At 37.6% G+C, this 22,062-nt stretch overlaps 1 protein-coding gene and 1 non-coding gene across 3 annotated transcripts; one reads left to right on the top strand and one right to left on the bottom strand.

Annotated features, from left to right (window-relative positions):
- The first annotated feature begins 1,401 nt into the window (after positions 1 to 1,401).
- Positions 1,402 to 14,024, top strand: STEAP1 (STEAP family member 1). 2 transcript variants are annotated; one of them, XM_076006453.1, is made up of 5 exons: positions 1,402 to 1,515; positions 6,584 to 6,698; positions 7,657 to 8,166; positions 9,696 to 9,860; positions 12,444 to 14,024. In XM_076006453.1, the coding sequence occupies exons 2-5, from the start codon at positions 6,615 to 6,617 to the stop codon at positions 12,471 to 12,473; spliced, it is 789 nt and encodes a 262-aa protein (XP_075862568.1). In that variant the 5' UTR covers positions 1,402 to 1,515; positions 6,584 to 6,614; the 3' UTR covers positions 12,474 to 14,024. The 2 variants fall into 2 exon arrangements, with proteins under 2 accessions (XP_075862568.1, XP_012635038.1); XM_012779584.2 differs by having other exon boundaries at positions 11,944 to 14,024.
- A 1,994-nt stretch (positions 14,025 to 16,018) lies between these two features.
- Positions 16,019 to 16,125, bottom strand: LOC142873125 (U6 spliceosomal RNA). Its single transcript, XR_012921174.1, has one exon. It is a non-coding gene; the product is annotated as a U6 spliceosomal RNA (small nuclear RNA).
- Positions 16,126 to 22,062: the final 5,937 nt, after the last annotated feature.

Raw genomic sequence — 22,062 nt, 5'->3', positions numbered from 1 at the left:
AAGTGGAGCCTGATATAATTAGCTAATTTATATTAATATAATAATAACTTCTTTGCCCTCTTCATATGGAATAGAGATTATGACAAAAAGAATGATCTTTGTTCTAGCAAATCTTAAAGAATAGAAGTATATTGCTTTGTCTTATCATTTAAGACCATGATCATTTTCTAAATTCAAAAATACTAATACACACCTAGCAATTGTCTTAATTCTTCGTAGTCTGTGCTTTAAGCACACACACACAGATTACACAGATTTTTTTTAACTTTTTAATGAGTATTTTCTAGTTTCACTAGAAGTAAAAAGTGTAAGATTGTATTTCCACCACAAGGTGTCAGTCCATGGTAATTTAATCTTTAAAAGGCTTTACCCCCAGGATAGTCAATGACTACAAAAAATACATATATTAGTGAGAGGCAATGATATGAAATGCAGCCAAAATGTTTGTACTCTCATATTTTCTTGAAATAATAAAATATATACATAAAAATTTTTTAAGGAAAAAAAATACATATATTAAAACATAAATAGTCCTCAGTGCCCTAGCAATGAATAAAGAACAATCACGGAAAAGGCGGTTGAGGGTTTATTTTCTTTTGCATTTTCTAATCATACTAGTTCTGGGAATGTGTACACCAAATCCCCAGATGTTGCAATTCAGATCTCAGACACTCTCTACCCTGAGGCTGGTTCCAACGTTCTTTTTTTCTAAAACTTTTAGATATTGGCATTAACTTTGCTCTAGGTTTGGAATACTTCAATGAGCCAGGATATGAAGGTGCACTTGGTAGCTGAGGGCAAGGAAGGGAAGGAGTAAGCATGGAGTTTAAGGGCACTTTCAGCTGGGGAGCAGGGTTTGTGAGGCTTAGGATACAAAATTTGGACCATTGAGGGAGCATGTCCCTCTGAGAAATTCAGATTCGGATTCCTCAACTGTAAGTAACAGCCACGTCACAGAGAGGCCGTTAGGTGTTAAATAAGCTAATGTGTGGAAGCGTTTGTTAGTTCTAAAGCAGTCCGTCTCGAAGCATCTGAGAATGCTTCTGTGTCACCAGAGAACTCGTTAGATGTGCAGAACCTCAGGCCCCATCGCAGACTTACCGGAAACACCCAGCGGTCGGGCCCGCGCCGGGGGACCCTGATACACGCTGGGGTTTTGAGGGCCACGGCTCCACAGACGTGCACAAATGTTCGTTACTGTGGGGGGTGGGGTTAAAGGTTAGGCAAGGGTGGGGGGGCGGCTTGGGAAGGCAGGATTCTTGGAATGGAAGCTGGGAGGCGCCAGGTTGCGACGTGTGGAGATCCCAGGCTGGGCCACTGAGTCCTCAGAGGACCGTCCGCAGCCTCGCGGACGCAGGCGCCGGCAGGGGGCGCGGGCGCGCAGCGGGAGGAGGCGGGGTCTGTGGCCGTGGGGAGTTTCGGGCGCGGGAGGCTGGGCGCCGCGTGGGCTGGCACCTACAGGCAGTCGCTGCGGCCGCGGCTGACGGTCAAGCCACGCCGAGGAGCGAGGAGCGGGTGAGTCCCTTGAATCGTTCCGGCTCGCCGCTTGCTCCGCGAGTCCGCGCGTCCCCGCAAGGCGGGCGCGGGCTCCCAGTGCCAGGGGGTGGAGGGGCGGCTCTCACGCCCCCGCGGGACCCGGGCAGCGGCGCTCCGGGCGAGCGCTGCTCCGTCCTCCCTCGTGCGGGCTGCAGCAGCGCCGCCTCCGAGCACACCGCTCCGCTGTGGCCGGGCCGGGGGCTGGGGGCCAGGGACCCACAGGAACCCTTTTCGCTAGGAGCGTAGGGGATATGATGGATTATGAGATTTGTCCTCGGGTTGGGTTCTGATAGCAAGTTTTTTAACTTTGCAAAGTCCTCAAGAGTTTGCATCGCACTGACGAATGATTGGTGCATAGTACTTAAAGTCGTGCTACTTCATCTTCGGGTTTCCTGGCAACAGGGAGTTTTCATTTTCAGTCCTTGGAACATTGGTCCTACTCTTTCAGGATCTGGATGGAGTTCAAGTTCCCTCCAAGGTAGTCAATTAAGGCTTTAAACATGTCAGATCCACTGGAAGGGGTTTGTAGACATAAAATTTATGCACCCTGCCAAATTCCTAACTTTGTTCTTTTTGTAAAACACATTTTCCCCCCACATCCTCACATCTAATAACGGGTCATTCATTTAGAATGCATGTTAAGCACACCGGGAAGCAGTGCTTTAAAAAAAAAAAAGCACGGTGAGAAAAAAAATCTCCTTTTCACATAGTCAAATGTGATAAAGCAAGTGTGCACTTGAAAGTATAAAAAGTTGGAAATACAATGCCACCCGCAGTGTATTCCAGTCATTGGGTTTCTTCATATTCGAAACTTTAAACATGAGTCAGTTCGGCTGTGTCAATATTTAGCAGGAACAGCAGGCCAGCCATCCTGGTACAGCAAAAGGCAAGTTAGAGAACTTTGAGTCAAATTCTGGAATTCCTAACATCTGAACAGTGTGCTGTTTTCTGTTATGTTTTTGGTGGTTTTTTTTTTTTCATGAAAAGATTTTACTGTAGGACTTAATTATACATTTGATTAATGTCTCATAGAATCCAACATATTTTATTTGACTAATAGTTTATTTTCCTGGCTTGTGGGCATAAAGTTGACTGTGGGCCACACAGTCAACAAGCTCCCTCACTGTCATGGGCTTTTCCCTGGCTTTGCTCTTCAGCACGTCTCCTTACTATGCAAACGAATGGCTAAGTATCTCTCCAGGGCCACTCTTGGCTTTCCACTCAGATTCTCCTCATAGTGGCCCTCAGTCAGCAAACACTGCCAACTTGCAAGATTTGCAAGATACCCCAGGAATAGGTCTATAAGCAAGACCTCAGCCTTTTTTCTCTGCTTCTTTTCCCATGCCACCATCTATCTATGAAACTTTGTCTTCTTTTAGGATGTATCACACACTACCATGCAGGTACATGTTGAAATGTCTGCCTTGTATTCTAGACTTCAGCATTTTTGAGAGCATAGGCTTTATCTCATTCAACTTTGTATTCCCACTGCCTGACATCATTGTTCACAATATAATTCATGAATTAATATTGAATAAATGTAGATTTATATGTTAACATCTTTGCCTTTGCCATCCTGAAGCTCGCAGTTAAAATATCTTCTAAACATAGTAAATTATTTCTTGTATTGATTACAGTAGATGATACTTCTATTCCCAGACACCCCCTCCAAACCACTCTATTTATAATGTTGGTTACATCACCAAATGACTTGGAATAATACTTCTTGAGGAAATAGACTGTTACTTCCTCCAGAGCAAGCACAAAGCCTCGTTTCTCTTTTTCCTGTTTAGTGTCTATCATAAAGATGTGTTTATAAATACTTGATGATTAGCATATGCTTTACTCAGAATTCTTTTAAGTCCCAATGGTGAACACCCAAACTAAACTAACTGAAGCAAAAAAGGGAATGTATTGACTATGTAACTGAGAAATTAATGATCTGGCCTCAGGGACTCTAAATACTCAAAATATATCCCCAGGATTCTTCTGTGTCTTTCTCCACTTCTTGTTCTGTTTCTGTTGTTGGCTTTCCTCTGTTCTAATGAAAATATCTTCCTCCTTACAGCATGAGGGAAAAAGCATTGGAGGCTTATAACATCCCAACTTAACAGAATGTTAAAGACATCTCCTCTCTCTCTTCCACTTCCATATATAGGTATCAGAGAAGGACTATATTTGGTTCATCTACGGTTGTGTGCCATCCCTAAGCCAATCAGTGTGATCTGGGGAATAGGAAACTGCAATTGGTCAAGCCTGAGTCATATGCCCACTTCCATGACTAGAGAATTGGTGTTTTGCCAATACTGTAATTGGCAGCCTCCTGAAATCATATTGGATGTGGGAGGGGCATTTCTCCAAATGGAGGAAATGTTTTATGTCAGGAAAAAATTAGAGAATGAATATGGGCAAACGAAACCAGCAAATATCCTGATTGTGAATGTTCTGAAATTTCAAAATAGATATCTTGAAAAATGTTCCAAGAGCACCTCAACAAAGAATATGTTGGCATTATGTAAAAGTGATTCCTTTTTATGCTTTATGAAGGTCAAATACTTAAAAGTTGGAGAATGTTTTGAGTATAGCCGGGTTGCTTAACAACAGGGATATGTTCTAAGAAAATCGTTGTTAGGCAATTTCATTGTTGAGTGAACATCACAGAGTGGTCTTACATAAACCTACATGTTATCTCTTTGCAGTCAGATATTGAGTGTGACTCAACACAGTTAGCAAAAATTTATAGAGATTAAAATTACTCTTTGAATGTATCAATAATTTGAAATATAAAAAAATCCAAATAAATAAGTTTGTATGAAAAGAAACTCCAGTTTTTTATTCTACTGCCGCACTTTGTAAAATCTGAGGTATTTAAAAAATTAAATCCCGAGTAGAATAAAGGAATTGAGAAAAAAAGCAAGCAAGTGCAAAGGGTTATAGCCTGCTACATACTTAAGTTATATGGTTTAGCCTATCATTACTAGACTATAAACCAGTACAGCATATCACTATATTGTATCCTATAGGCAATTAAAACACAATGGTAAGTATTTGTATACCTAAACAAATCTAAACATAGAAGAGGTACAGTAAAAATACAGTATAAAAAATAAAAAATGGTACAGGGTACTTACCATGAATAGAGTTGCTCTTGGTGAGTCAATGAAAGAGGAGTGAATGTAAAGATCTAGGACATTACTGTACACTACTGTAGACTATATAAACACTGCACAATTAGGCCACACTAAATTTATTTTTAAATTTTTTTCTCCAATAATAAATTAACCTTAGCTTACTATAACTTCTTTATAAAGTTTTTAAATTTTTTACTCTTTTATAAAGCTTAAAATACAAACATATTGTACAGCTGTACAAAAATATTTTCTTTATATACTTATTCTATATTATTTTTAAAATATATTTTTTATATTTTTTCTATTTCTAATTTTTTTTTACTTTCTAAACTTTTTTGTTAAAAACTAAGACACAAACACAGTAGCCTAAGTCTATACAAGGTCAAGATCATCAACATCACTGTCTTCCACCTCCACATTTGGTCCCACTGAAAGGTCTTCAGGGGAAGTAACACACATGGAGCTGTATCTCCTATGATAACAATGCCTTTTTCTGGAATAACTCCTGAAGGACCTGCCCGAGGCTGTTTATAGTTAACTTTCTTTTTGATAAGTAAAAGGATTACACTTTTAAGTAATAGTAAAAAAGTATAGTATAGTAAATATGAGGCAATAGGAATTTTTTAGCTCCATTATCATCTTACAGAACTACTGTTGTATATTCAGTCATTGCCTGAAACATGGTTATATGACATATGGCTATATTTTAAACTATTCATGGAAAATACTTTCTATTTAATAAAGTACTACAGGTGATCTAAAATTCAGAAACACTTGGAATGCCTTCTGTCAATCAAGTTGTGGTATAGCTTTTTTCTCATTGAATTTCATAAAATACAAATTGTTGATGTATTCCTCTGGACTTAAATTTAGAGCTAATAAAAACAATGAATAATATCATGGCATCATATATTTCCCTTTCCTAAAAAATGTTATACCAAGCCTGGATGAGGATCTGTGAAGGTGGTTAAGGAAAAGATTTCTTTATCCAGTAAGAAATTTGACAAAATTATTTTCCACGGGGTTGATGAGGAGAGTGGGCATGTCAATAATTGAGCACAATTCAACGCCACCACTGAAAATATACTAGCAATTCATATCTTACCAACAAAGACCAGCCCATTACTCCAATGAGAAAATGACACTCTGAAAATATGACCTTTTGGTCCATCATGCCATTATTAGGGTCACCTTACCAACAGTATTTATTCTTTTCATTGCTTGAAACTCAGAATACATTTCCCCATAAAGTCAATTAATTATTGTTTCTGATTCCAGTGTCAACCCCAAAAGTCTATTAAACATATAGCTTTTAGAAGTATAGTCTTGTGTCAACTACCTCCAACCTCCATTGATGACATTGTTGATTTCAAAATAATGGATTCTTAATTCTTTTCACCTTTGAAAAGAGTTTGCTTTCCTTTAGATCTGCAGTCCCCAACCCCCCTGGCCATAGCCCAGTACAGTCCACCTTAACTCCACACCACAACCCTCCCACCCACAATACCCCACCTCCCTTCCCACCCACCCCCAGTCTGTGGAAAAATTGTCTTCCATGAAACTGGTCCCTGGTGCCAAAAAGGTTGGGGACCACTGCTTTAGATGAGAACCTGGAGTTAAATCTTCCTAAAATAAAAGGCAACATTTGATCTTTTGTGTTCCATGTAGACATCTAAGTCATTCATTGCACAAATAGGTGAATACAGAAGAGTGCTTGCTATTGACAAAAGGGTATTGGTTTGAGACTTACAGATTATAATGTGAGCCTAAATGTGTAAATCAGTCACTATCTGAATTTTAATTGTTCTTTATCTGCCACTCTAGTCTTTAAGGAAGTAAATTTTTTGTTTTCCCGTCGAACATTAACATCATAAACAGAATGGACTTAAAGAAGATAATTATTTTTATTTTTACAGGTGGCTGAAGCCATACTATTTTATAGAATTAATGGAGAACACAAAAGATATCACAAACCAAGAAGAACTTTGGAAAATGAAGCCTAGGGGAGATCTAGAAGATGATGCTTATTTGGTAAAATAATAATGATAATAATTAAAATCTATAGAAATAATTCAAAATCATTCTCTGTCTCCTAGGGTTATAAAAGTGACTTTCACCTAGTCCTCTGACATCTGCACTTGGATTCCTGTCACTGATACTATAATGGTGCAAGGGGAGTGTGCTATGTATGAAAGAAATAGCACCTTGACTGATTATCAGAGACTTAGCTGAGTAACCTTGAATAAGTCACTGAAAATCCTAGGTCTTAGTTTATCTATAAAGTGATAGAGTTGGACCAGGTAATCTCCAAGGCCCTTCCAATTCTTTCTAACTGTCTAGAGTTCTAAGTTAAAAAAAAAAAAAAATTATCAGTGACCATAAGACACTATGGCAGCTTACTTACCAAGTGATCATCAAGTGAATTGATGGTTCACTGTTTAACCAAATATATTTATTTTGAGATAAGAATCACTTGCCCCATTTTTGGTCAATCACAAGATTGATTAAATGTTTCATACTACATTCTTTGACTGAAAAAGTGGCAGAAAATTTTGGTTCCAAACTCTTACTTTCCTAAATGATCTCAACTGAAGTTTTATTAGAATATATTTATTTTATCTTAATTATTTGAATGTGAAAGGGTAATTGATTACTTTTAATTAAATTGCAAACACATATGCTATAAAAACAGCAAATGTGCATAAAATGAAGTAATTTCACTTGTCAAGTTAACTGCCTTACTCATCTGAAGCATGTGTTTCTATTGTCTTAAAGACAAAGAATATCAGCAAGTAATAGAGAACCACAGTGTAACTAAGTGCACCTTTGGTCAGAGTGACACTACACAATCTTCAACTAACCAGTATTCAAAAGCAAGGTTCTAAATACCATATTCACTGAGAAGCATGATTGAGCAATAAGTAATTGATTTAAGAGAAATCCCATTGTTTTGTTCACTTTTAAGATGTTTATTTTCTTTCCTTTGTAGAATAAGGATGCAGGAGAGACCACCATGCTGAAAAGACCTGTGCTTTCACATTTGCACCAAACAGCCCATGTGGATGAATTTGATTGCCCTTCAGAACTTCAACACAAACAGCGATTCTTTCCAAAATGGCACTTGCCAATGAAAGTAGCCGCCATTATATCATCCCTGACATTTCTTTACACTCTTCTGAGGGAAATAATTTACCCTTTAACTTTCGATAAACAATATTTTTATAAAATTCCAATCCTGGTCATCAACAAAGTCTTGCCAATGGTTTCCATCACCCTCTTGGCTTTGGTTTATCTTCCAGGTGTGATAGCAGCAGTTGTACAACTTCATAATGGAACCAAGTACAAGAAATTCCCACATTGGTTAGATAGGTGGATGTTAACAAGAAAGCAATTTGGGCTTCTCAGTTTCTTTTTTGCTGTACTGCATGCACTGTATAGTCTGTCTTACCCAATGAGGCAATCCTACAGATATAAGTTGCTACAATGGACATACCAACAGGTAAGATGACAATGTTGACACTATTACTAAACTAAAAGATCTAAGTCACCTAACAAATTAATCCTTTCTTGTTGTAATGTCAGTACCTCAAATTCTTATTGAAACCCCATGTTGAAAAAGTAATCTGTCTGGAGATAAATATCTATATATGGGTCTAAGATCAGTAGAAATTCTCATAAGAAAAGTATATTATGTGATTTAATAAATGAAAATAATAATAGTGACTAATATTTACTGCTTATTATATTCCAGAAACTATGCTAAGAATTTTTTGAGGATTATTTTATTTAATCCACATAATAAGCCCTTGAACAATATACTTCAATTATTAGCTTTAATTCACAGTTATTAAAAGTGAGACACAGAAAATTAAGGATTTTGTCCAAGGTCAGGCAGCTACCATGGGTTAGCAAGGGTGTAATTAAGAAAACATATGTCTTTCTTATCTTAAGGGAAAATTGGAAAAGCAAATATCTATATTCCCATTTTAATTAAGGAAAATATAAAATCCAAAATATGAGTCTCTCTTAAAGCAGGGAATCAACTTCAATTAAATTGAAATAATATATAATCCTTTGTTGTTCAAGCTCTATATTATAAATTATTATCTCTGCTAATAGCAGAAGCTAAGGATAGAAAATGTTTATAACCCACATTAGTAAATTATGAATCAACCTGCTAAGTAATGTGGATAGACAGAGAAGTTAAACTAAAATGTAATTCTTCTTGATCAAATATATATGTAAGAAATATAGGAAAATCCTTATTTCACAACTGAAACCACAGCATCTGCAGCCATGGCTCACAAATAATAAATGTTAAATTTATTAATGTATAAATATTATATTGATATAAACTATAGATCCATGCCTACAAGTATAATCCTACTGACCTAATCATGTAGTAAGATTTGAACTAGTTTTACTACTTATCACATATTTTTGTTATTTTCTTCATATTATTTCTTTCTTTTGTGACCAATACAGTGTGTTATGAAACAATAATTAAAGTTTTGTTCCGTTGTCAAAAAAAAAGTAATCTGAATATTTTAAATTTTTATTATGACTTCACTGGGGCTTGGTTGTACAATTTTATGTTGAGAAATTTTTTAAAGCTAAAAACAGAGTACAACTTCAACAACATAAAAAAAATTTGTTCATAGATAGGGTCACATTTCCATCTTCTACCACCCTCCCAAGATTACTTTTTAATACTGATTGTTCTGCTTATTTACCACACATGCATGTGCACTACAATTCTATTCAAGTAAAATTTCAAATAATTATTAAATAATTAATACAATGGATTATGTAAATGCTGCATTCAAGGAAAAAAAGTAATAGCTCCTATGTCATTTCTCTTAGAGGAATGCAAAGGAAAAAACAAAAGAAAAAGTCACAAATTTGTGGAGGCCCCTCCCTTGTTATCAGGGCCTCCCTAGTAGACAGAGGGAGAAATACAGATGGAAATTCACATTTGGGAAATAACTGTGGTTTGCATTCTTCCTTTCTTCTTTTACCTTCTTGTAGGTCAAGCAAAACAAAGAAGATGCTTGGATTGAGCATGATGTTTGGAGAATGGAGATTTATGTGTCTCTGGGTATTATGGGACTTGCAATACTGGCCCTGTTGGCTCTGACATCTATTCCATCTGTGAGCAACTCTTTGACATGGAGAGAATTTCACTATATTCAGGTAAATGATACATAAAATAACTCAGAGAAGTAAATCTTTCTATGTTTATAATACCTTACCCATAAAAAATACAAATGTTTCTCAGTAGCAAAGATCCCACACTTGTTCCAGTCAGTAATGTGCTCTCCAATTTTTTTTTCCTGTTGCCTCTAAATAGGACATGTGTTTTCTAGACATAAATAAAAGCCATTACTAAAAGAAAAATATTCTTCTGACATTTGAAACTTGTTAGACAATTGGCTGCCCACCTAGTAACTACAATTGTGATATTTTAGGGATCCAATATCCACAGTTTGTTAGATCCTCAAAAATAAAAATATTTATTTTACCTATCACCTGACTCTAAGTTACACAGCTGTATACTATCCAGAAGGAAAAAAAAAAAAAAAAAAAAAAAAACATGGAGTTTTATCTACCAAAGATGTTCTAATATCTAATTTTAAAGGCTGTTTTTTCCAAGTTACATTTTTGTAGCTTACTCACTTGAAGTTCTAAATATTCTTGGAATTCAAAAACTATCTCAGATTTACTGAAGTTTATCTCCTAGTGGTAGATTACACTTAAAAAGCATGATGATGTGCCAGAACTCAGAAGGGGATCCTTATCTGACAAGATTCAAAGAACTAAATTTAGTTCAGTCATAAGCACTGCCAAAAGTTTTAAATTACATAGCTTTAGTTTTTATGGGTGGACATCTTTGGAAATTTCCACAAAGTTAGACATTCCCCACTATCCTTTCTACATGCCCACATATACCCCAACAGACATTTTATCAGCGCATCTGATTTGGCTGGAAAGTATGTCTCATATCTGAATCATTCCAGTGTAGCTTAGGGATGACTCCTCATTCTCCAAGCACAGGATGTCTTAATTTTGTAGATTCAGCCTGATAACCATTGGAGTTCTCTGGGCCTTGTTAAATAGCTTTCTTCTTACATTGCTCTGCCTATCACACGTATGCTGAGCACCACTTTTCAGATTTAATTAGGAATTGAAGCACTACATCTTGACAGCTGAGTCCATTCCACTATATGCACAACACCTAGCCCAGAATAAGTATACAATACACATTTGATAAATTTACCCTCCAACCAATGCCATGTAATTTTCAATTACTAACCTAGAAACTTTTCATTTAGACTCTGAGAATATGATTTACCTTGGAGATTCCTATCTGAAAATATAAACTTAGCTATTTGATTGTATTCACTGGGGCTTAAGAATGCCGCTGAATAATTGTGAGTTAGATTTGTTCTGGCAGGCTAAAGACCATTTCCAGTAAAGTGAATAGAAGTCAAAAATCATCTAGAAGAGCTATTGTCAGAATGCCACAAGATTACATAGGTGAACAACTATTTTTAAGCAACTTTGTGTGGTACCAAAACATTTCAGTGCAAGCTAAAATTTTTCTTCACATCTCCAGATCTATTTTGTTCAAACAAAGAAATAATTGTTAATATTTTTGCATTTTATCAGAATCTTTTTTAAACATAGGCCCAGTTCATTCGCTTCAGTGTTCATGTGCCAAAATCAGAGTGAATCATAATAGTTGCCTTTGCAATTGATAAAGATCACTGAGGTCAAATTGATTTTTGCAGTAATCTTCAGTCAGCCCACCAATATCTAATTGAACACCTGAAATGTGCAAGTCAGTGGTTGATTCTGCAGAGATCCTATGAGTAATAAGACTCAGTCCCTCATTTTAGATGTCTCTTGATAGATGGCATTAAACCAAATGCACAAGAGACAAAGCACCATAAAATAAATGTCTTGAGAGAGAGATGAACAAAGTGGTAGAGAATGGAAAGACAGAGTTGTTGATCACCTGAAACTGAAAAGGATGGTTGTGAATTTTCTCAACTTAACCTAGGGACGAGAATATTACCTGAAAGTAAGGTAATAAAGGGAGATATGTAAAAAGAGTGAAAGGATATGAATGGACATTGTTTAGAAATGTGATAGGAAAACAACCATAGATGAATGAAAGGATTTCCAAGCCACAGAACAGGTCCAGATGAGGTAGGATGAGATATACTGTTACTGACTCAATCTTCACCAAGGTAATTTGGTTTTTCTTTTGCAGAGCAAGCTAGGAATTGTTTCCCTTCTACTGGGCACAATACACGCATTGATTTTTGCCTGGAACAAATGGGTAGATAAAGAGCAATTTATATGGTATACACCTCCAACTTTTATGATAGCTGTTTTCCTTCCGATTGTTGTCCTGATATGTAAAGGCATACTATTTCTGCCATGCTTGAGGAAGAAGATAATGAAGATTAGACGTGGTTGGGAGGACGTCGCCAAAATTAACAGAATTGAGATGTCTTCCCAGTTGTAGAATTACTGTTTACACACATTTTTGTTCAATATTGATATATTTTGTCATAAACACTTTAAACATTTGGTAATAAAAAGACCACAAAAACAGAGACATAGACCAGTGGAACAGAACTGAGAATCCAGATATAAAACCATCCTCATATAGCCATCTAATCTTTGACAAAGCAGACAAAAACATACACTGGAGAAAAGAATCCTTATTCTTCCTTTTTTTTTTTTTTTTTCTTTTTTTTGAGACAGAGTTACACTTTGTTGCCCAGGCTACAGTGAGTGCCATGGTGTCAGCCTAGCTCATAGCAACCTCAAACTCCTGGGCTCAAGCGAACCTGCTGCCTCAGCCTCCCAAGTAGCTGGGACTACAGGCATGTGCCACCATGCCCAGCTAATTTTTTCTATATATATTAGTTGGCCCATTAATTTCTTTCTACTTATAGTAGAGACGGGGGTCTCGCTCTTGCTCAGGTTGGTTTCGAACTCCTGACCTGGATGGAGCAATCCACCTGCCTCGGCCTCCCAGAGTGCTAGGATTACAGGCATGAGCCACCGCGCCCGGCCAAGAATCCTTATTTTTGGTGCTGGGAATGGTGCTGGGAAAATTGGATAACCACATGTAGAAGACTGAAACAGGATCCACACCTTTCACCTCTCACAAAAATCACCTCACAACGGATAACAGACTCAAACCTAAGGCATGAAACTATAAGAATTCTAGAAGAAAATGTTGCAAAAACTCTTATAGACATTGGCCTAGGCAAAGAATTTATGAAGAAGACCCCAAAGGCAATCACAACAACAACAAAAATAAATAAATGGGACCTGATCAAATTAAAAAGCTTCTGCGCAGCCAAGGAAACTATCACGAGAGCAAACAGCCTGCAGAATGGGAGAAAATATTCACATTACACATCTGATAAAGGGCTAATAGCTAGAATCTATATAGAACTCAGGAAGATCAGCAAAAAAAAAATCAAACAACCCTATCAAAAAGTGGACAAAGGACGTGAACAGAAACTTTTCAAAAGAAGATAGACTAATGACCAACAAACATGAAAAAATGCTCAACATCTCTAATCATCAGGGAAATGCAAATCAAAACTACAATGATATATCATTTAACTCCAGTGATTAAGGCCTTTATCAAAAAGTCCCAAAACAATAAATGCTGGTGTGGATGTGGAGAGATAGGAACACTCATACACTGCTGGTGGGACTGCAAACTAGTACAACCTCTGTGGAAAGTAATATGGAGATACCTCAAAGAGCTAAAGGTAGAACTACCATTTTATCCAGCAATCCCATTACTGGGCATCTACCCAAAGGAACAAAACACATTCTATAAAAAAAAAAATCTTCACTCAAATGTTTATAGCAGCACAATTCACAATTGTAAAGATGTGGAAACAACCCAAGTTCCCATCAATACATGGCTGGATTAAAAAAATAAGGTATATTTGTACCATGGAGTTTTACTCAGCCACAAAAGACAATGGTGATCTAGCACCTCTTGTATTATCCTGGATAGAGCTGGAGCCCATTCTAAGTGAATATCACAAAAATGGAAAAACAAGTACCACATGTACTCACCATCAAATTGGTATTAACTGATCAACACTTACTGCACATATAGTAATAACATTCATCTTGTGTCAGGCAGATGGGAGAGGGAGGAGGAGATGAGTATATAAACAGCTAATGGGTGTAGTGTGCACCATCTGGGGGGACATGCATGCAGCTCTGATTTGGATGGGACAAAGGCAATATATGTAACCTAAACATTTGTACCCCTATAATATGCTGAAATAAAACAATTTTTTAAAAGACCACACTTGAGGATCTTAATATATCTCTTTGTTGATGAGTAGTGAGTTTGAAATACCTGTATGTCCTTGCAGATTTGATTCAAAGCAAAAAGAAATTTTTTAAATACTGTAGCACATTCTCTGTTTAGTATAGCAAAACATAACAATCACATCTGATTTGTCAGACTGTATAGCATAATTAATAATAAAAGTCCTTGAAATACCAGTCCTTGCTGCCCATTACTTAGGAATCATGAGCCATAAAAAAAATTTATTATCTTGGTCGGGTGCAATGGCTCATGCCTGTAATCCTAGCACTCTGGGAGGCCCAGATGGTAGGAATGCTTGAGCTCAGGAGTTTGAAACTATACTGAGCATGAGTGAGACCCTGTCTCTACTGAAAATAGACGCATCATGGCACACACTTGTAGTTCTAGCTATTCAGGAGGCTGAGGCAGGAAGACAGATTGAGTCCAGGAGTTTGAGGTTGCTGTGAGCTATGATGACACCACTGTACTCTAGTGGGGTGACAGAGTGAGGCTCTGTCTTTAAATTTAAAAAAATTACTATCTAAATCTATGACAGTATATTCAGTGTTTATGATTGTTGCTAAAGAACCTCCCTTTTTCTGTAACCAGGTTCTATTCATGTAACACCTATTTCAAAAAACACTCAGACTGTATCTACACAAGTAATGCAACAGAGTAATATCAGATGTACATCTAGACAAAATGAAACTCAGGCTATTCAGGAGAAAAAGTAAATTCAATGGTTTCCACCTGAGTTGTGTACAACTCAGTTGAACTTTAATATGTTGGCAAAAGCATACCATAAACCAGTTCCTTGTGGCAATCAGCTGTTGGGATTTTGTAACTCAACTAACTATATATACTTACAGGTTTTTCATAATTAGCAAAAGTAATCACAAGCCCTATCTTTTATACAGGTAAGCCGTTTACTTTGATTAAAGACAATAGAGCTAATGCTAATGGTACAATTTAGTACAACTTAGTATATTCATTGAGAGGAATCTAGTTTTTCTGTTTTGTTGTTGTATTACAAGGGATAATTATTCATTGTTACATGGAGGATAGGGAGCCTCCCTGAGTATAAATTTGATGCACTATTGAAATTAAGGGGGTCACGCCTGTAATCCTAGCACTCTGGGAGGCCGAGGCAGGTTTATTGCTCGAGGTCAGGAGTTCGAAACCAGCCTGAGCAAGAGCGAGACCCCGTCTCTACTATAAATAGGAAGAAATTAATTGGCCAACTAATATATATAGAAAAAATTAGCCGGGCATGGTGGCGCATGCCTGTAGTCCTAGCTACTCGGGAGGCTGAGGCAGTAGGATCGCTTGAGCCTAGTAGGATCGCTCGCAGGAGTTTGAGGTTGCTGTGAGCTAGGCTGACGCCATGGCACTCACTCTAGCCTGGGCAACAAAGCCAGACTCTGTCTCAAAAAAAAAAGAAAAGAAAAGAAATTAAGACATATAGTGACATGTTTGCAGATAGTGAAGAAAGGAGTTGAGAGCAGCAAATCACTAGAGACAAAGCAAACAGTGCACTTGAGGATTAACTTACTGTAAGAGAAAAAGGATGTCCTACCATCATTATCCACCTCTGAGATGCAGCAGTCAAGTACCTGTACTCTTACCTGCATGGCTAAGTACCAGCATCTTCAGTACTGAGAAGGAAAAATTGAGTTCCAGCCTTCCTGGTACCAAGACATCAGAGAGGCTGCAGCTTAGAAACAGAGTTGCAACCTGAAATGGCAGCTCAGTGACTCTTTCAGGAACAACAGCTGAGTTCTGGCTTGATTGTTGCAGCCCTGCCTGTTAACCCTGGTAACAATAAGGCCCTTTCTGAAACACAGAACATACCCCTTTGGGAATTCCCACTGTTAGGAATACAAGAGTCTTAGAAGTAGCACAAAACATCTAAATTCAATTTGTACTTATAGATTGGTAAAAACTAAACCATTCTCTCTTTGTAGATTTTCTGAATTTTTTTTTTTTTTAAAGTATGGAACGCTTCACGAATTTGCGTGTCATCCTTGTGCAGGGGCCATGCTAATCTTCTCTGTATCGTTCCAATTTTAGTATATGTGCTGCCAAAGCAAGCACGAGATTTTCTGAATTTTTTACAATGGCTGGGTAGTGTTATAAGCAGAAGAAAACAACAAAAGTCAACTTAAAAAGAACAAACTATGTTCTAGTATAAGCTTGCATTTCCTTATATTATACTTACTCAGCCAATGTCTGTGGACCACATCCCTTATACTAGGCCAGTGGTAGACAGGATATAGCAAGAGAGAGATGACCTAGTCCCTACTCACAGTCTCAGAGGGTAGACAAATTTCAGTTAACCCATGGGTTCTGAGTTTACTAGTATCATTAAGGAAGAAATGACCTGTTCTGTTTAGAAGGGCAAAGTCAGGAAAGTATGCAGTTGATCAAGAAAAGAAGAACCATTTGAGCTGGTTATTAAAATATAAGTAGGAGTTCTTCAGATAGAATTGGAAGGTAAGGTATAATATGATGTGTTGAAAAGGTCTAGTTCAGAGTAGCTGAAACAGAGTATGTGAAGGAAATAGATTAGGTACAAAGACCTGATAGATTGTCAAGATCATTGTATGACATGAAACTACATTTGGACTTTGCCCTTTAGGGAGTGGAGAAGCCACTGAAAAATTTTAACAGGTGGGGTAAATATCAACAGATTTGTATTCTAGAAAGACCTATTTATAGACTATCCAGGAGGTGGGTTTGATGGTGAGAAGCAAAGGGTAAAGGCAAGTTGGAAAACTGCAAAAATATTTAAGGAAATAACTGCAATATTCCAGAACAGAGGCAATAAACTCCCAAATGAAGGTCATTACAGAGGGATGGATAAAAGAGGAGAGCTAATGACATGATAGGAAGATAGAAGTTCCAGGAATTCATGAAAAACAGAACATGAATGAGAGAGAGAAAGACAGTAGGACTTCTAGAATCCTTTTAGCTTGGATAACTTAAAGAATGATGCCATTAAATGGGATAGATAATTGTACAGAAAGAGCAGATATATATATATATATATTTTTTTTTTTTTTTTTTTTTTTTGAGACAGAGTCTCGCTTTGTTGTCTAGGCTAGAGTGAGTGCCGTGGCGTCAGCCTAGCTCACAGCAACCTCAAACTCCTGGGCTCGAGCGATCCTTCTGCCTCAGCCTCCCGAGTAGCTGGGACTACAAGCATGCGCCACCATGCCCGGCTAATTTTTTATATATATATATATATATATCAGTTGGCCAATTAATTTCTTTCTATTTATAGTAGAGACGGGGTCTCGCTCTTGCTCAGGCTGGTTTTGAACTCCTGACCTTGAGCAATCCGCCCACCTCGGCCTCCCAGAGAGCTAGGATTACAGGCGTGAGCCACCGCACCCGGCCAAGAGCAGACATTTTAACAAACACCAAAACTGAGTTCTGTACATTGTATGCTGCATACAAAAATCTCAGTTGCTAAGGGATGCAGTGTGTTTTGTTTTAGTTTCAGGGTACACAAATAAAACTATGAAAGACATAATAGTTTGGGCAATAGGAAGGAAAAGGAAGATATTTCCCTGCTCCTTTGAAAAGATTATTTGTTAATAAAACTTCTGATACAGTTAACACAATTATAGATGACAGTCACACAGGGTCTTCCAGAAGGAACAGCACATGGAAAATCACTGACCATGAGCCCAGTGCTTGCCTTCTCCAAGCAGAGCTCTCTTTCCTGATCAAAATGAGTCTACCTGGGGTTTATTTTCACTAAACATTTGCTCAACTGGGACCTTACAATCTTCTGTTTAAAAAAAAAAGTTAACATGACTCTTTACTATTTAAATAATTAGTTATATTTAATTTTATTTTAAAACAATAAAAAAGAAATTATGATTCTGATGTGATTTTCAGACCAAAGGACATGTCTGAGGAAGCCTGTAAGAAATCATGGCCTATTAAGTGTGAAATCTGTAAAATAAAGCATGAAAATTATAACAAAATATGAGATTTTCATTTGTAATAGTAACTCTAGAATTTTCTTCGAAGAATATGAACAAGATGTAGTAGCTCCTTTTTTCTAAAACCTGTCTTCAAACTAAAACCATTAGAAATTTTCCAGTTTGTATTTAATGTTACGTTTTATTCAGTTAATTCGAAGTCCTCTCTCTTTATGCCAATTTTTCCAGGCGTTAAGAGGCCGTTTGAAAAAGTAATAAATTATCCGGGTGTGGTGGCCCACGCCTGTAATCCTAGCTCTCTGGAAGGCTGAGGCAGGAGGATTGCTCAAGGTCAGGAGTTCAAAACCAGCCTGAGCAACAGCGAGACCCCTGTCTACACTAAAAATAGAAAGAAATTAATTGGCCAACTAAAAATATATAGAAAAAATTAACCGGGCATGGTGACGCATGCCTGTAGTCCCAGCTACTCGGGAGGCTGAGGCAGGAGGATTGCTTGAGCCCAGGAGTTTGAGGTTTCTGTGAGCTAGACTGATGCCACAGCACTCTAGCCCGGGCAACAGAGTATAAGACTCTGTCTCTACAAAAAGAAAGAAAGAAAAAAGTAATAAATTATCTGATCTTTTGTTAAAAATAATCCTGTGCTTTAATAAATTAATAAATCACTGACTTGTGACCATTATACATGACCTGAGGCTAAAGTCTGGTACCTTCTTCTTCTCAGCTAATTGTACTTCTTCAGCTGACTAGAGGTCCTCACATTTATTGCTAGTGAGTATGTTACATTCCCAGAATTATTAATGGGTGCCCATTTTAACGGTGCCAAGAACAAGCTGCCAGTTCCTGCAGCTACAAAATTACTGAACCGAAAGAGACTGATGAGGTCACCTGAGCTGTTTAATCCCTTGCCCAGAGGCATGACCCCACTGAAATGAGGCCTCCCTCAGAAGAACATACTTCTGAACAACATTGAAGACAGAGAAGAGAGGAAAGGAACATTGGTGCCAAAACTGTAATTGTAAGGAACTTGTTGATCTTGGGACCAATATCCACTCCTGCACCTCAGCTGGACCAGGGAGTAACTGCCTGGACAAGATCTTCTCAGAGTCAGAGAATTAGGATGCTAATCTTGGGGGTCCTGATGAGCCTGCCATAATGATTGACACGTACCTAAGCAAATGAGCCTGGGAAATAACTTCAAACCTACCCTCAGTTTGTAACTGTAAGTTGTACTGTCACAAAAGATACATATTCATGGATGTACACAGTGTAGTTAAGTAGTGTAAAAGCTGGAAAAATGGGCTTTACTTTCTTCTTCTTCTTTTTTTTTTTTAGAGATAGGGCCTCACTCTGTTACCCAGGCTGCAGTGCAATGGCATGATCACTGCAGCCTTGAACTCCTGGGCTCAGGTGATCCTCCTGCCTCCGCCTCCTGAGTAGCTGAGACTACAGGTGTGTACCACCAAATCCAGCTAATTTATTTATATATTTATTTATTTTTGTAGAGACAGGGTCTTGCTATGTTACCCAGTTTAGTCTCAAACTCCTGGCCCTAAGTAATCCTCCCATCTTGGCCTCCCAAATTGCTGGGAGTACAGGCATAAGCCACTACACCCAGCCTCATTTTTTCAATGAAAAGAAACTTTTTGAGCAAAATTTTTAACAAAAGCCCAGAACATAACAGAGGTCAGAGTTGAAGTGGACCAGAAAGACCAGGAGCCCTGCCTTTGCTCATAGACCCTTGTGACAACTTGGGCTCCACAGTGCACAGTTCAAAAACCCTCCTCATTTATACAGATGAGGAACCTGAGGCCCAGAGTGGTTTGTTACCTCAACTTTCTCAGTTATTAATTGGCAAATGTATATCATCAAGCCTTATTGAATTAAATACAGTAATTTTGACTAGATATCTCTTCTTGTCAGGGATTGCTTGAAAGGTACAGAATTCTACTCAAACTCAAGTAAAGGGGGGAGATATTAATAAAATAAAGAGGGACGCTGAGATGCAATCAGAAGAGAATGAGCTCTTCTTCTCACCAACAAATCTACCTGCCCAATGTACATGCACCTGGGACCCATATCATCTACCCATTACAACAGAAAAATTATCCCTGTCTCTAAGTCCAACTCTTCTATTTCAACAGTGGATTCCATCCTCTTTTCAACTCAAAGAGTTTTGGGCTTAAATTATACCCTCTCTCCTGTGTCATCAATTTACTCCTCTCTGCTATATTACTACCATTAGTACACAAGTGTTAAATAACTAAATAAATAGTAGTCTGTACCAAGGTTCCCCTCTAGTCTCTATCCATTTTTCTGCTAACCTTTAAAACAAAATTCCTCTAAAGATTTGCATTGATATTATTTTACCTATTCAGCTTTCTTTTGGTTAGTATTTTCATGGTATATTATTTTCCCATCCTATCTCTTTCAACTTTCAACTTTCCTATATTTTTAGATGTCTTTTGAAAGCAGTACATAGTTAAGTTTCTTTTTAATTCAGTTGGACAATCTTTGCTCTTAATAACAACATATAGGCCATATATATTTAATGTAATAATTGATATATCTGAACTTAATTATACCATCTCATAGTTTGCTTTGTATTTCCTTACTAGTTCTGTATTTTTATTTCTTTCCTATATTTCCTTATTTCAAATTAATTGAGATTATTTATTGTTCCAGTTTTCCTTTCTAAAACAGACATACTTTTTACTATTTTTACAAGTTACTTTAGAAATTATAATATGAACTTGTACAATTCAAGGAACTTATACCTTCTAACTTCATTTAACCCCCTCTTGACATTTATGCCATTGCTATTGTATATTTTAATTCTCAACATATTCAAACCCAATGGTAATTATAATTTTTTTTTTTTTTGAGACAGAGTCTCGCTTTGTTGTCCAGGCTAGAGTGAGTGCCGTGGCGTCAGCCTAGCTCACAGCAACCTCAAACTCCTGGGCTCGAGCGATCCTTCTGCCTCAGCCTCCCGAGTAGCTGGGACTACAGGCATGCGCCACCATGCCCGGCTAATTTTTATATATATATATCAGTTGGCCAATTAATTTCTTTCTATTTATAGTAGAGACGGGGTCTCACTCTTGCTCAGGCTGGTTTTGAACTCCTGACCTTGAGCAATCCGCCCGCCTCGGCCTCCCAAGAGCTAGGATTACAGGCGTGAGCCACAGCGCCCGGCCAATTATAATTATTGTGTTATACAGTCAATCTACCATTCATTTAGATTACACACATTTTGGTTGCATTTTATTCTGTCCTTCATCTCTAAGCTTCCATCTAGTTTCATTTTCCCAGTACCATTTCTTTTTGGCCTTTTCGCTAAGACCAAGTGTCATCTTCCTACTACCTGGAAAAAAAATATTTAGTATTCCTTTTAATGCAAAATGTATGCCTGCTAGAAAAAAATAATTTCACAACTTTTTTGTCTGAAATGTCTTTGTTTTATCTTCATTATTGAAGGATACATTCTTAGATGTTTAGAACTCTAGGATGGCAGTAATTTTCTTTCAGAACTTTGTAGAACTAGTGTCTCTGATGAAAGAAAAGATATTCTAACTGTGGCTTCATGAGAGCTCTATGGCTACTTTATAATTTTTTCTTTTTGTCTTAGTTTTTAGTATTTTTGTTATACTGAGGTTGTGTGGTTTTCCTTTTATTTTTATTTTATTTTATTTTATTTTTTTTTGAGACAGAGTCTCACTTTGTTGCTCAGGCTAGAGTGAGTGCCATGGCGTCAGCCTAGCTCACAGCAACCTCAATCTCCTGGGCTCAAGCAATCCTACTGTCTCAGCCTCCAGAGTAGCTGGGACTACAGGCATGCGCCACCATGCCCGGCTAATTTTTTCTATATATATTTTTAGTTGGTCAATTAGTTTCTTTGTATTTTTAGTAGAGATGGGGTCTCACTCAGGCTGGTTTCGAACTCCTGACCTTGAGCAATCCACCCGCCTCAGCCTCCCAGACTGCTAGGATTACAGGTGTGAGCCACCGCCCTGGCCGTTTTCCTTTTAGTTATCTTAGTTGGGGTGTGTAGGAATTCTTGAATCTGTGGTTTGATATC

The sequence above is a fragment of the Microcebus murinus genome, chromosome 9 (genome assembly GCF_040939455.1).
Source record: "Microcebus murinus isolate Inina chromosome 9, M.murinus_Inina_mat1.0, whole genome shotgun sequence".
In the NCBI taxonomy this organism is placed as follows: Eukaryota; Metazoa; Chordata; class Mammalia; order Primates; family Cheirogaleidae; genus Microcebus; species Microcebus murinus.
This window is presented reverse-complemented; position numbering and strand designations above follow the sequence as displayed.